Source organism: Neoarius graeffei, chromosome 2 (genome assembly GCF_027579695.1).
Source record: "Neoarius graeffei isolate fNeoGra1 chromosome 2, fNeoGra1.pri, whole genome shotgun sequence".
Taxonomy (NCBI): Eukaryota; Metazoa; Chordata; class Actinopteri; order Siluriformes; family Ariidae; genus Neoarius; species Neoarius graeffei.
The window spans coordinates 25,938,109-25,952,659 of NC_083570.1; the positions used below are offsets into that span (position 1 = coordinate 25,938,109).

Here is a 14,551-nt window from a genome sequence, read left to right on the forward strand (position 1 = left end):
CTACGAGCTTGGCACACTTGTTTCTGGACATTTTTGCCCATTCCTCTTGGCATATCCTTGCAAGCTTCCTCAGGTTGGATGGGGAGCATCGGTACACAGCCATTTTCAGCTTCTTCCACCAGTGATCAATTGGATTCAGGTCTGGGCTCTGGCTGGGCCACTCAAGGACATTCACAGACTTTCTCCGAAGCCACTCCTTTGTTCTCTTGGCTGTGTGCTTTGGGTCATTATCATGTTGGAAGGTAAGCCTTCGCCCCAGTCTGAGGTCCAGAGCACTCTGGAGCAGGTTTTCCTCAAGATCTTGGTGTACTTAGTGGCATTCATCTTTCCCTCTATCAGGACTATTTGCCCTGTTTCCGCTGCTGAAAAACATCCCCACATCATGATGCTGCCACCGCCATGCTTTACTGTAGGGATGGCATTAGCCAGGTGATGAGCAGTGCTTGGTTTCCTCCAGACGTGACGCTTGGTATTTAGGCCAAAAAGTTCTATTTTGGTTTCATCAGACCAGAGAATCTTGTTTCTCATGGTTTGAGAGTCCTCTGGGTGCCTTTTGGCAAACTCCAAGCAGGCAGTCATGTGCCTTTTACTAAGGAGTGGCTTCCGTCTGGCCACTCTACCATAAAGGCCTGATTTGTGGAGTGCTGCCTGGATGGTTGATCTTCTGAAAGGTTCTCCCATCTCCACACGGATACGCTGGACCTCTGTCAGAGTGACCCTCGGGTTCCTGCTCACCTCCCTGGCCAAGGCATGTCTTCTCTGATCGCTCAGTTTAGCCGGACGGCTAGGTCTAGGAAGATTCTTGGTGGTTCCAAACTTCTTCGATTTATTAATGATGGTGGCCACTGTGCTCTTTGGGACATGTAAAGCTGCAGCAATTTTTATGTACCCTTCTCCAGATCTACGCCTTGACACAATCCTGTTTCTGAGGTTTGCAGATAATTCCTTTGACCCCATGGCTTGGAGTTTGCTCTGACATGCACTGTCAACTGTGGGACTTTATATATGTAGGCAGGTGTTGGCAATCCCCAATCATGTCCAATCAACTGAATTTACCACAGGTGGACTCCAATTATAGAAACATCTCAAGCAGTATCAGTGGAAACAAAATGCACCTCGGCTCACTTTTGGGTGTCATATCAAAGGGTGTGCACACTTGTGTACATATGATATTTTACATTTTGAGTTTTAATAAATTGGCACAAATGTCTAAAAACCTCCTTTTGACTTTATTATGGGCTATTTTGTGACAAAAAATGATCTCAATCTATTGTAGAATAAGTCTGTAATGTAATAAAACATGGAGAAGGTGAAAGGGGTGTGCAGACTTTCTGGCTTGACTGTACATGTGGAATCTGAGTGCTTAGTGGAAGTTGATATTTACTGTGTGTGGTGGTGGGAGGTTCTCTGCCCTTTTTTCCCTTTTATCCATTCTCCTGTCTTCTCTTCTTTCTCCCACTCTCTAAGTTTTTCCATTCCATGCTTCTCTTGGGACATATGACAAGGTGGCTAGAGAGAAATGATGAACAAAAGGATGAATGTGACCGAGAGAGACACAGAGGCAGAGACTGCTAGGGGCTTCAAAACCGAGATGGATACAGTGTTCCAGTAAAAAAAAAAAAAATTGTTTGGCTTTTAAAGCCAGGTGAAATGGTGAAACTTTGCAGTTACTAATTTAAAGAAGTGCAGCACAGGTTATTATTTATAAATTTGACAGGTCTAACTTATTCCTATTTAGACCTGAAGGTAAACTGTCTTCACTTTCCTTTTGCCGTTTTAATAAGGGTAACATTTCCTGCACGGTCCTAGATATGACCAAACAGTTTGGTTGCTTGTGTGCTTCCTGGTTGCTTTGTTGAACTTTGGAGTTCATGGACACTTCTTGTGTTTTATGACACACAGTCCTGTGATGTAATTAAGACCATTTTCAGCCTTTTTGATGTCAAAAAGACTCCAATTATCCCCTTCCCTTCCATCCAGCCATCCAACCCCTTCTCTTCCTTCATCATCAAATCAGGTTCAGCTTAAATGTGTCTGTGTAACATCAGTCAGAAGACTATTTAATTTATTGCTCCAAACAGATTGGCTTATTTGACCTAGTGCTTTTTAAAATATTACTCCTGCAATGCTATAGATTTAAAAAATCAGACCATTTATGGAACACCAACAAAGATGATGGATTGGCACTGATCTACAGTGGTGCTTGAAAGTTTGTAAACCTGTTGGAATTTTCTATATTTCTGCACAAATATGACCTAAAACATCAGACTTTCATGCAAGTCCTAAAAATAGATAAAGAGAACCCAGTTAAACAAATGAGACAAAAATATTATACTTGGTCATTTATTTATTGAGGAAAATGATCCAATATTACATATCTGTGAGTGGCAAAAATATGTGAACCTCTAGGATTAGCAGTTAATTTGAAGGTGAAATTAGAGTCGGGTGTTTTCAATCAATGGGATGACGATCAGGTGTGAGTGGGCACCCTGTTTTATTTAAAGAACAGGGATCTATCAAAGTCTGATCTTCATAACACGTTTGTGGAAGTGTATCATGGCATGCATGCTATTCTGGAATGGCTTGCATGCTATTAGTCAGACAGAACTGAAAAAGCCTTTCGGATGAGAGGTGAAATGTCTTCAAGAATCTTCAAGCAAGTCCAGTTGCTCTCTTTTACCACCCACAGTTTGCTATGACCTGGATGACTGAGAATCTTTACAGACATTAATAGTTCTAGTTTTTGCCTGCTCGTGAAACAGCAGTACTTGAAAAACAATAGATATTTTTATGACTTTTCAGCCAAGAGAGAGGGAGAGAGAACAAATCTGCTGTCTACCCTCTTCCACATACATGAGTCATCCATGATTGGTTGTCAGTGTTCTAGTGATTCACCGTGGGATTAGGGTTTATCCATCCCTCCCACCCAGAAAGCTTGGTTAATTTTTTTTTTCTTCAAAAGTATCGTGTGTTGGAGTTGATACTTTGTTGTCTCATATTTAAGCTGCCTTCAAAACAGAAGGGTGTCTCATAAGGTAGGACTTTCAAAGGTATCATCTAAGGATATTTGTTTCGAACAACCTTTTAGGATAGCAGTTATAGTCACGTGACGTCAGTACGCCATGTAGCTAAACCAAAGAGTTAGCTAGTTGCGTAACGGATGTCTCACAAACCATATCATATCAAATTTCTTTGATTACAGTCACAGGGTTATAAGATGGTAGTACAGTGTTTTTCTTTGTAACTTTTCAAAAATATAAACTAAAAAAAAAAAAAAAGCCCCAAACCTTGTATTTGTATACAAAATCACATTTCTGTGAAGTTTAGTTCACCATTCTTTTTTTTTCTGTTGCCTGAGGGAGCTGCTGCACAGATTTATGGGTAATAGGCAGCACTGGGGATACATCAATGATGACTTCAACTGGGGGCAATTTGAAGCCATCAAAGACAGGAAGTGAAAGATAAGTTTTGAATGGTGCCTCGTCTTGTTGGACATCTGCCTGAGGCAGTGGTTTACCCATATTGAATGCACCCTTTCATCTTTTTAGGTCAAAGTTTTTTGTCCATTTTTTTTTTCTTTTTTGGAAGGGCCAATTGGGTTGATCATTTATCGTCAAATTATTTCACTGGCATCCCTAATGAATCTATTTAACTGATGTTAAATACTGTATATACTTGTCTGTTTTCTAAATTTGAGTTACACCAATACTGTAGATTTTAATTCATATTAATGAACTCAAAATGTGCTGCTTTTACATTTGTAGAAAACAAGGTAGCCCATGTGAATTTATTGAATACCGTGTGTGAGAGAGAAAAGGGGGGGCAGGGCGTCCAGGCAGTGTTGGTTCATGTCAGAGAGTTCGATGCATGTGTGCAAGCCATTCCAGATTTGCATGTATATTGGTTCATCTCCCATTTTATTGGATGTATAATATACTCTAGTGTTAAATTGCGGAGCTCCTATTCAAAATCTCTGAATATAATGCAGTCAGAGTAAATGTCAGTGTAATATTGAGTACAATTGTTGCGTCTCCCAAGCCTATTCTTAAGTCTTTTTATTTTTATCATTCATGCAACGGAATTAATTTTTCTCAAAGTGCAGAAAGACAGGCTCAGCAGAGTGTTTCCTTGAATTCGTAAAATATTAAGGCAGGCCCAACCCCAAACCCCTTTCCTGTTATCAAATTCTGATACCAAAGTGCAGACTTGAAGGAGTATTGCAGGGGTTAGGGAGTGGGACTTTATTAGATCAAAAGATTGAAGTCGTGACACATTATCCAGATCAGCGAGGATCTCTTTGTCCTGCTGCTCACAATGGACAGTTCCTGTCTCGCAGTTAGATGGTGAAGAAAAAAATGGAGAAAAAGAATGAAGACTAAAAAGAGAGAGAGATTCTGTGATTCTGTCCTGTGTCTTTTGTTTGTTTGGTTCCCCCCCCCCATGTACAGTGAAATGCATATGATTGTAGTCTCCTTGGATGCAGTATCTGTGGAGATGGTGGAATAAAAGCAGTAATCTGTCAGGTATCCACAGAGGTGGACAGTAACAAAGTACATTTACTTGAGTACTGTACTTAAGTACACTTTTTTGAGTATCTGTACTTTTACTTGAATATTTTTTTTTTTTTTGGAATCTTATGACTAACTTCACTACATTTGAAAGGCAAATATACTTTTTACTCCACTACATTTCTATCAAGGTCCTCGTTACTATGAAGCAGCTTTGAAAGTGAATGTTTTTCTTTTCTAAAATATTATTTCCCCCCAGGTGACACTGAGACAGACTATCAGTAATCACTAGGGTCACGTCACGCCCTTAGACTGTATAAAATCAAGTTCAATGATTTCTCAGTAGCATTATTTGAACACAATCAGTTGATGGCAGAATGGAAGGAGACGGTTCTTCTGGAGAATGCATGCACCCATGGCTTTACCTAGAACCCATGTTTCAGTTTTCTGAAAGGATTAAAGATTCATTTCATTTTAAATGTTTGCTTTGTTTGCCGAAAACGAACCACATCACAGCTTATGAAAACTCGCTGTCCAACCTGCGGAAGCTGAGGTATATAAATGTTTTATTCCAAGAGAAAGCTTGCAACGAAGTTGTCTGTGCTTTTAGAGCTAGTGATGACGTTACAATTCCTATGCAGTCTGGTTTGTCAAATGACTTTCTATGGATTTTCCCGCCAAGTTGCTGTAGCCTTGTCCACGACTAACGTTTACACATAGCTAGTTAACTTGGACACTGTTAGTTAGCATGTAAAAACGGAGTTGTGCTAACATGAATAATGTTAACTTATCTGAAGTGCTTTCAGAAATGTTTTAGCATAATCTTGCCAAGTAAACAGAATGTAGAATTTTCTCTTTCTAGTAGTGTTAGCTACCCAGTATGATTGAGTTTGAAAAGAGTTTGCTAGCATGTCAGGTGGAGTTTCACTGGCTAGCTAGCTTAACGTTAAACCACCATTTATGGCACAGCATGTGTTCATTTTGTGAATTCACATTTCTGTCTTTGGTAACGGCATTAGGTTTGGTAAGCGTTGTGGCAATAATACAATGATGCGTTGACAGAAAATGTACTTTTAATACTTAAGTATTTTTAAAAGCAAGTACTTCAGTACTGTACAACTTTCACTTGTATTGGAGTAACATTTTGACTAGTGGGATCTGTACTTTGACTTAAGTAATGAAGTTGGGTGCTTTGTCCACCTCTGGGTGTCTGTCAGTGCTCTGGTCACATGCTCTGTGCATCTCTAGGCCATCGCTAGGCCTCCTGCATGTTGTTAAACAGACGTACAGAAAAGCTTTCTTTTTCTTTCTTTTGCACTTTCTTTCTTTTGTTCTTTCTTTCTCTTTTGTGCTTTCTTTCTTTTGCTCTTCCATCCATCCATCCATCCATCCATCCATCCATCCATCCATCCATCCATCCATCCATCCATCCATCCATCCATCCATCCATCCATCCATCCATCCATCCATCCATCCATCCATCCATCCATCCATCCATCCATCCATCCATCCATCTTTCTGTTACCTTTGTGTGTGTATATATTTTTTGGCTTGAAGCATCAAGACTCTGTGAACCCTTGACATGTTCCTGCTGGAGGAGTAAAATACCCAAGGCTTTTAGAAGCGAAAACACGCAAAGCAAGTTGGCGAATGTAATGGATGTTTGACTCATTGTCACTAATTCCGTTCTCCATCTTTGATCCGAACAGACCCAGCTGAACATCCTGCTAGACAAGCTCCGCAGCACGGTAATTATCAAATCAAGAACACTCCAGTTACACTCAAACGAGCATAAACCTATTAGCATGATCTGTTATTAAGGTCCACCATCTGTGAGCCTTCTGCTGTGGTTACATTTCTAATAGATCTGACCTATTGTAAGTGGTCTCAGAGGAGGCTGATAGAATTTTTGGTTTTAATTTTAGTTTCATTTATGACTTATGATTTCAGGGCTCTGGTTTTATCCGCTGTGTGAAGCCCAACTTGAAGATGGTGAGCCACCGATTTGAAGGCTCGCAGATCTTGTCGCAGCTCCAGTGTTCAGGTTAGTGCTTCTGCATATTTCACACGCTAGTGTAAACCATTTTTGCCTGCATTTTGCAGCTGATCTTTAGAGAAACTAGAATACTTTTTACAATCCAATACAAGCAGTTCAGAAGCTATGAAACAGACCGAAGCTAGTATGAAGACAGTGTGGTCATGGAGAATATATCACATATGGAAATGAAACTTAGCTATATGGTGTACGATATATGGTCAAAAGTATTTGGACAAATGTTGGTTCACAATGTGCTTATTGAACGTTCCTATTCCAGATTTATTCCCCTTTTTGCTCTTACAGTAACCTGCATTCTTCTGGAAAGACTTTCCACTGGAGCATGATTGAGTATGGCTGTGGAGATTTGTGCTCATTCAGCCCCAAGAGCATTAAGCTGCTTTTACATGGGCATTTGCACTGGAACGAGTTGTTCCTGGAACAAGCTGCTCTGGCGCAACTGCCCTTCTAAACATGATTTGTTCTGGGACAATTTGACACCAGTGGGCACAACTTGTTCCGGTACATCATATTCCGGGTGCAACTTGTTCCTGCTTACTATCTAAACACAATCGGTGGCAAGTAGGAGGGCTTACACTTGTGCGGTAGCATTCATTCGGGTCATTTATCATCTGGACAAGATCCCGTCACGACAAATTCAATGGTCCATTCTTCTGTAGTGCTTTTCCTTGTCAAAGTTCTCCGCCTTTAAATGATGGAGTCAAGTGATTTCCCAAGCCAATTACAGTGATAACTGGACTAAAGAATTTGCTCTTACCCTCATCCAGTTGTGGGGAGATGCAGATACCTAGTTGGATTTGGAGAAATTGGGCCGCAATGAGCCAATTTACCGCTGAATCACCAAACATTTAAACAGAAACAAGCAGCGAGAGGACAATAAAGCAAGTTAAAAACAAATTTCTGATCACTGATTTGTGCATGCACACTTATGTTTACCTGTCTAACCTCGGGTTTGCCATTGCTGAGGAGTGAGCGTGTAAATACAAAGGAAGGTGGGCTCAACTTGTTCCAGGTACTACTTGTTCCCGCTCCCTCTGTAAAAACAGCTTTAGTGATGTTGGGTGAGGAAGGCCTGGGATGCAGTCGGCTTTCCAAAACGGCCCAAAGATGTTCAGTAGGGTTGAGGTCAGGGTTCTGTACAGGACACTTCAAGAAGTTCTTCTTCAACCCTGGCAAGTGCTTTGTTAATGAAGCTTGCTTTGTTCACAGGGGCATTGTCATGCTGGAACATGTTTGGGCCTCTTATGGCCCTTTTCCACTACCCTTTTTCAGCTCACTTCAGCCCGACACGGCTCGCGTTTCGACTACCAAAAAACAGCACGACTCGGCTCGCTTCAGCTCTGCTTAGCCCCTAAAACTCGCACCGTTTTGGAGTGGGGCTGAAGCGAGCCAAAGCGAGCCGAGTGAGGCTGGGGGCGTGAGCAGACACTCCCCTGTGCACTGATTGGTGAGGAGGAGTGTCCTCACATGCCCACACACGCCCCGCGAGCACGCTGGGATCTGTAAACACCGTAAACCCGGAAGAAGAAGAATTACGAATTACGAGAATTTCTGAAGCCTTATGCGCCTCGCCTCATCTATACGCTCTTGCTAGTATCTGTTGGCGTTGTCGGTGACAACAAGCCACAGCACCAAGACCAGCAACACTAACGACTCCATGTCCTCCATGTTTATTGTTTACTATCCGGGTCGTGAGACTACGGCTTAAAAGCTCACTGATGTCACTGTTTGCGCTGCTTAACGACATCACGTGACGTCCACCCACTTTCGCTAACTCCACCCAATGTGTCCACCCACTTCCAGCCAGCACGGTTCAGCGCGGTTGTAGTCGAAATGCAACTCCAACAGCCCCGCTCAGCTCGACTCAGCACGGCACGGCTCAGCCGCGTTTGTAGTGGAAAAGCGGCATTAGTTCCTACAAAGTGAAATTGTAATGCTATAGTCTGTCACAAGGACCTCCTTTCCAGTTGCGTGCTTTAAAGGGGAACTGAAGTCATTTTTAAATTTGCTTTATTTCTTAACATGTTATTCAATTACGTTTTTGGTTTTAGTAACCTTATATTGTGACTCTTACTGGCAACTAATTGCAATTAAATATTAAACTTATCGACCTATTTGGTTTTTATCCATGTTGAATTTAGTTCGTTTGGTCCATGGCAGGCGTCACTTATCTGCGCGATCTTCACGAGACTTGTAAGAGACTTCGAAACGTGAAGTGTCAGCCAGGTGTCAGTGCCGCCATTTTGAAAACTCTTTTCCAAATTAAATATTGCACAAAAACGAGTTTAAATGATGATTACTGCCTACTTTTTTTTTTAAACTTTCCTGATTTGTTATTAAAACAAGCAAAACTTCTGACTTGATTACATCAGCATTCGAAAGACGGCGCGCGCGTCTTTTGACAACGTTGGCAGATGTAGGTCATTTTCCCCCGTGTCTGAAATCACTCCTACTCAGTATATAGGGCACTTTATAGCGGGGACGCCTTTATGTAGTGCTGTCCGAAACGATAGTGAGGATTATTACATCCTATATAGTGCACTCAAAGTATCCCACAGTGCATCACAAAAAGTAGTGTACAACGATGGTCACTAACCAAAGCAATATACCCCATCATGCATTGTGGTCGCGCTGAAAAATCAAATTAAAAGTCTCAAATTTGATTTAATAAAAGGCAGCGGCAAAGAAAAAAGTATTCAGCCTTGATTTAAAAAAGAACTGAAAGATGCAGGTACTTTGTATTGATTAATGTGGGAAATACATTTGTGATATGTATTTATCACAAAATTACATGTATGTGTTTATTTTGAAAACCCACCAGCCGACTGATCTGGCATGTTTTAATTGTGTGACAGTAATGACGTGAATACCAGTGCGATGGAGTAGTGTCTGAAAGCGGTCTTTTCATTTTACCAATGAGCTCATTATTTTGTCCTCTATATAGTAATTCTTTATATAGGGAGTCGTGAACAAGTGAGCGATTTTGGACACAGGGTTTGATTTCCGCTGTACGTTTTACTTCCATCCTACGATGTCTCGCACAGGTCTCAATGAATCTTGAATCTTGTAAAAAAAAATAATAATAAATTAGGGCTGTCGAAGTTAACGCGATAATAACACGTTAACGCGATCTCAATTTATCGTGATTTTAAAAAATAGTGCCGTTAACGCAAATTCTAATTTGGCCCTGCGAGTCACCCGTAGTTCCTGTTGAGGCTTGTCGCGCACTGCTTCAATAAGAGTAAGTGTGAGTGATGGAGAAAGGTCTGTTAAACGGGAAGTTTCATTTCAAAAGTAGAGTGTGATTGAGCATAGACATATAAACATAGACACCGCCTTCTGCGTAGAATCGTACGTCATCCCTGTCCCAACAGGTTTACCGTCCAAACGAGATCACATGGGATTACCTTTCACAGGTGAGACTGGAAAAATACTTTTCATTGTATTTGGTCATTATAACGTAATATTACGAACAGATTTTCCTGACTTTGTGGCTAATATGAAGTCTCGCGCATAATAGCCGCTCGGTGAAACCTGTCTCCAAACAACGAAGTATTTCCTTCGTAACTACGCTGATAACACTTTGTGTTTTTGTCAAACATTGGAGCTTTGTATTCATTCTGAAGGTTTGTTATTAATATTGAATAAAAAGTAACTGGGATACATCATTGTTAATTATCATTCAAATTTTAGGTAAATTATTTTAATTTGCATCTTATACGGATTTTATAAGGGAAATACGGATTTTGGAGGTTGGTTATACAGGTTTGATTGACCAAAGGTTGACATGTATGTTTATAACCATCACCATTAAAAGTTATGTGTTGTTTTGATGCCTGTTTGTTTCCCAAATATATGTGTGTGTGTGTGTGTGTGTGTGTGTGTGTGTGTTAATGGGTGAATAAAAGGCATCGAATTAAATATTATTGTAGAAAGGGGCTTTATGAAGTTCAGTCCATTTACTTGCATTGGTTTACGGGGAAGATTTGCCACATCCAATATGGCGGACACTCTGACGTATCCCAGCAATGGGGCCACCAGCTCAATGCGGCGTCTATGTTTATAATATGTCTATGGTGATTTGAGTTGGTTTTGGTATGCACTTATACTTTTGCAAAGTGAGATTTCAGTATGCTGTAGCACTGTGATATGACACTAAATGTCTTTATTGAAGTCCAACTGCAATTTATTTTTGTTTGCACAGTACTGTGAAGTCCTATAGGCTGTGACTGAATACAACTCCAGCACAATTGAAGTTTTATTTCATTTTTATTTTCTTTTGTCACACATGTCTGAACTGAGACACAGTAGTATGTGACTACATGTTTTATATTTGAGACTACAGCTCCCTAATCGATCACAAAATCCAATTTTGTGTTTTGTATGTTCAGTACTGCCTAGTATGTGAGTGAATAAACTCCCTTACCATTTTCTCTTGTCCCAGCAGTTTTTAACAAGTACTTTTAGCATAAAATGTGTTCACCATTTTAATTGTAACATTTCACTTTAAAAGCCTTATTCATTTACATAGATTTAAAAAAATGCGATTAATCGCGATTAACTATATGAAATTCTGATTAATCGCGATTAATTTTTTTTTAATCGTTTGACAGCCCTAAAATAAATAAATAAAAAAGACATCTTTAGCATCAAAGTTGGTATGCTGGTCTAAAGCATTATTATCTGCACAATAGCCCTCATTCTGTGCACGGAAATTTCTGTAAGCCCAGAAGCTAGTTTTTAATTTTCAGTTTTCTCACGGAGGTCCTGTATGATATAAATGCATAGATGGTGCGTGTTGATATTGATTCAATTTAAAATTCCATTTAAATGAGCTCTGTTAACATCCTGACTGATGCTTCAACATATCTGTTGAAGCATCAGTCAGGTATTCATCTGTTGTGAGATGATTTTAAAATGTTCAAAAGCTTCTTTTATCATTTTGGGAGATATAATTTGCAGCTTGAGGCAGCCAGAAAGCACATTTCAGATTCGGGCGCATATCTACCAAATATTGTCAACATAAGAGTGTGAACTGGGAACCTTTTTTTTTTTACCTCACATTGCAAGTGTAACTGTGTGCTAGTCCTTGGGAGCTCTTGGTAGATTAGTAGGTCTGCTTTGAGGCATTGTTGGAACATGATGAGTCTTGAGGCTCTGATGGATGTGTCCGAGAGCTTGAAAAACTCAATAATGACAAATGGGCATGTTCCGATACATCATGTGATGACCATATATCGCAATACAAATTGATGATCCAAATCAATGAAATAAAATTAATCATGATTATCAGGCTGCATAATCTGAGGTTTTCCTCGCTGTAATTGTGGGGTTTAGACAGCAGAGGGTATAGTAGGAACGCACATGACTTCACCGTAGGCGGAAGTAATACATCTCTAATACCGTGAAAACGTACAAAAAGCAGATCTAAAATGTGAAAGAGCTATTCTGCAATTTTTTTAAACTGCTGAAAGCTAAAGAAGAGTGCAAATCAAATCACTTTATTTGTATAGCACATTTAAAAACAATAGGAGTTGACCTAAAGTGCTTTACAGTTGATATAATTAAAATGGACAATGCAAGAATACATTTGAAGAACAAGGAGATAAATGGGTTAATAAAAAGCAAGAAGTTCAATACTATCAATACAGAAGTACAAGACAAGGATAAGAAAAAAAATGTTAGAGGAACAGAATAATAATAAAATACAGAAGTTAAATAGGCCATATAAATTATAATAAAATAAAGTTACTGTAAGATAGAATAAAAGCAAAGTGTATGGGGAGTGGACTTAATAATACCATTTAAAAACCTTAGACCCTAAAAGCAAGAGGAAAAAGGTGGGTGTTTAAATTCGATTTAAAACTATCAATGGTGGGACAGGATCTGATGTGAAATGGGAGATGGTTCCAAAATCTGGAGGCAGCAACAGAAAAGGCACAGTCACCTTTGGCTCCGAGGCGTGAATGGGCTGCAAACGTTCATAAAAATTAAGAAAAGCCCTATTCGTTATTGTTTTCATTTTTAATAAAATGAATAGTTAATAGGTTATTATATTTTACTCCAGCCTTTATAAATGTGAGTAAATAATTATTGTTGGTTATTAAGAAATGAAACATTTTATTTAACAAAAGGAATATTTAAGTTGCTAAAGAATAGGGAAATAAATGTTGCTTTTTTGTTATAAAATTCTCTTCATTTTATATAATGCATTTCCATCATTTACTGGTCTAAAATACAAAAAAAATGAAAAGGACCTGAAGCAAAAGTTTGGGCACCTGCCATGGTCAGTACTTAGTAACACCCCCTTTGGCAAGCATCACAGCTTGTAAACACTTTTTGTAGCCAGCTAATAATCTTTCAGTTCTTACTTGGGGGATATTCGTCCTTGCAAAAGGCATCCAGTTGTACAAGTTTCTTGGGCTGTCTTGCATGCACTGCTCTTTTGAGATCTATCCACAGATTTTCAATGATGTTTAGGCCAGGGGACTGTGAGGGCCATGGCAAAACCTTCAGCTTGTGCCTCTTGAGGTATTTCATTGTAGATTTTGAGGTGTGTTTTGGATCATCGTCTTATTTTAGGACCCATCCTCTTTTTAACTTCAACTCTTTTTCACAGATGGTGTGATGTTTGCTTCCAGAGTTTGCTGGTATTTATTTGAATCCATGCTTCCCTCGACCAATGAAATGTGCCCTGTGCCACTGGCTGCAACACAACACCAAAGCATGATCGATCCACACCCATGCTTCAGAGTTGGAGAGGTGTTCTTTTCCTGGAATTTGGCACCCTTTTTTCTCCAAACATACCTTTGCACATTGTGGCCAAAAAGTTCTATTTTGATTTCATCAGTCCACAGGACTTGTTTCCAAAATGCATCTGGCTTGCTTAGATGTTCATTTGCAAACTTCACACACTGAATTTTGTGGCTCAGGCACAGGAAAGATTTTCTTCTGATGACTCTCCCATGAAGGTCATATTTGTTCAGGTGTTGCTGCATAGTAGAACAGTGCACCACCACTCCAGGGTCTGCTAAATCTTTCTGAAGGTCTTTTGCAGTCAAACAAGAGTTTTTATTTGCCTTTCTAGCAATCCAACGAGCAGTTCTTTCAGAAAGTTTTCTTCATCTTCCAGACCTCACCTTGATCTCCATTGTTTCTGTCAACTGCCATTTCTTAATAACATGAAAATCTGAGGAAACAGCTACCTGAAAACACTTTGCTACGTTCTTGTAGCCTTCTTCTGTTTTGTGAGCATCAGTTATTTTATTATTCAGAATGCGAGGGAGTTGCTGAGAGGAGCCCATGGCTGTTGATTTTAGGGACAAGTTTGAGGAGTCAGAGAATTTATACAGCTTTGAAATCTGCATCATCTGACCTTTCCTAATGAAGAATTTGAACAAGCCACAGCTCAATAAGCTTATTAAGGTCTGGAACCTTGGTAAAAGTTACCTGTGAACTCAAATGTATTGGGATGCCCAAACTTTCGCATGGTGTTCCTTTTTTTTCACTCTCCAATTGTACAAAACAAAAATAATACACAAATTTTGCAGAAAACGCTGAAAAGAAATGTCTCGTCTTTTACCTTTATGCCTTTCTGCTCACTTAACTATTCACAGTAACAGACATTTTCAGCAAGGGTGCCCAAACTTTTGCATGCCTGTGTGTGTGTGTGTGTGTGTGTGTGTGTGTGTGTAGCTTGCCTGCGACCCTGTAGAACAGGATAAAGCAGCTAGAGATAATTAATCATGGACCCAATATCCTAAATTGAATTGACTCCAATTGTGAATTAGGTAAATCATTACATGCTTAATATCAGGTTCAATCTATATTTAATAAAAAAATTTTCAAGGTTTGTTTGCTTTGCACATTAGGAACTGTAGGTGCTAAAGAAGGCAACTGGACTTGCTTGAAATCCTTGAAGACGTTTCACGTCTCATCTGAAAGGCTTCTTTGGTTCAGATGAGAGGTGAAACGTCTTCAAGGATTT

The 14,551-nt window shown here is 39.6% G+C and overlaps 1 protein-coding gene across 5 annotated transcripts in view; it reads left to right on the forward strand.

Moving 5' to 3' along the window:
• Positions 1-14,551, forward strand: part of myo6a (myosin VIa) — a 249,236-nt gene that overhangs the window by 143,680 nt on the left and 91,005 nt on the right. For all 5 annotated transcript variants that reach the window (XM_060914031.1, XM_060914027.1, XM_060914026.1 and 2 more), the window contains 2 exons: positions 6,218-6,256; positions 6,459-6,552. In XM_060914031.1, the coding sequence (XP_060770014.1) occupies positions 6,218-6,256; positions 6,459-6,552 (133 nt within the window). The remainder of the gene's footprint in view (positions 1-6,217; positions 6,257-6,458; positions 6,553-14,551) is intronic.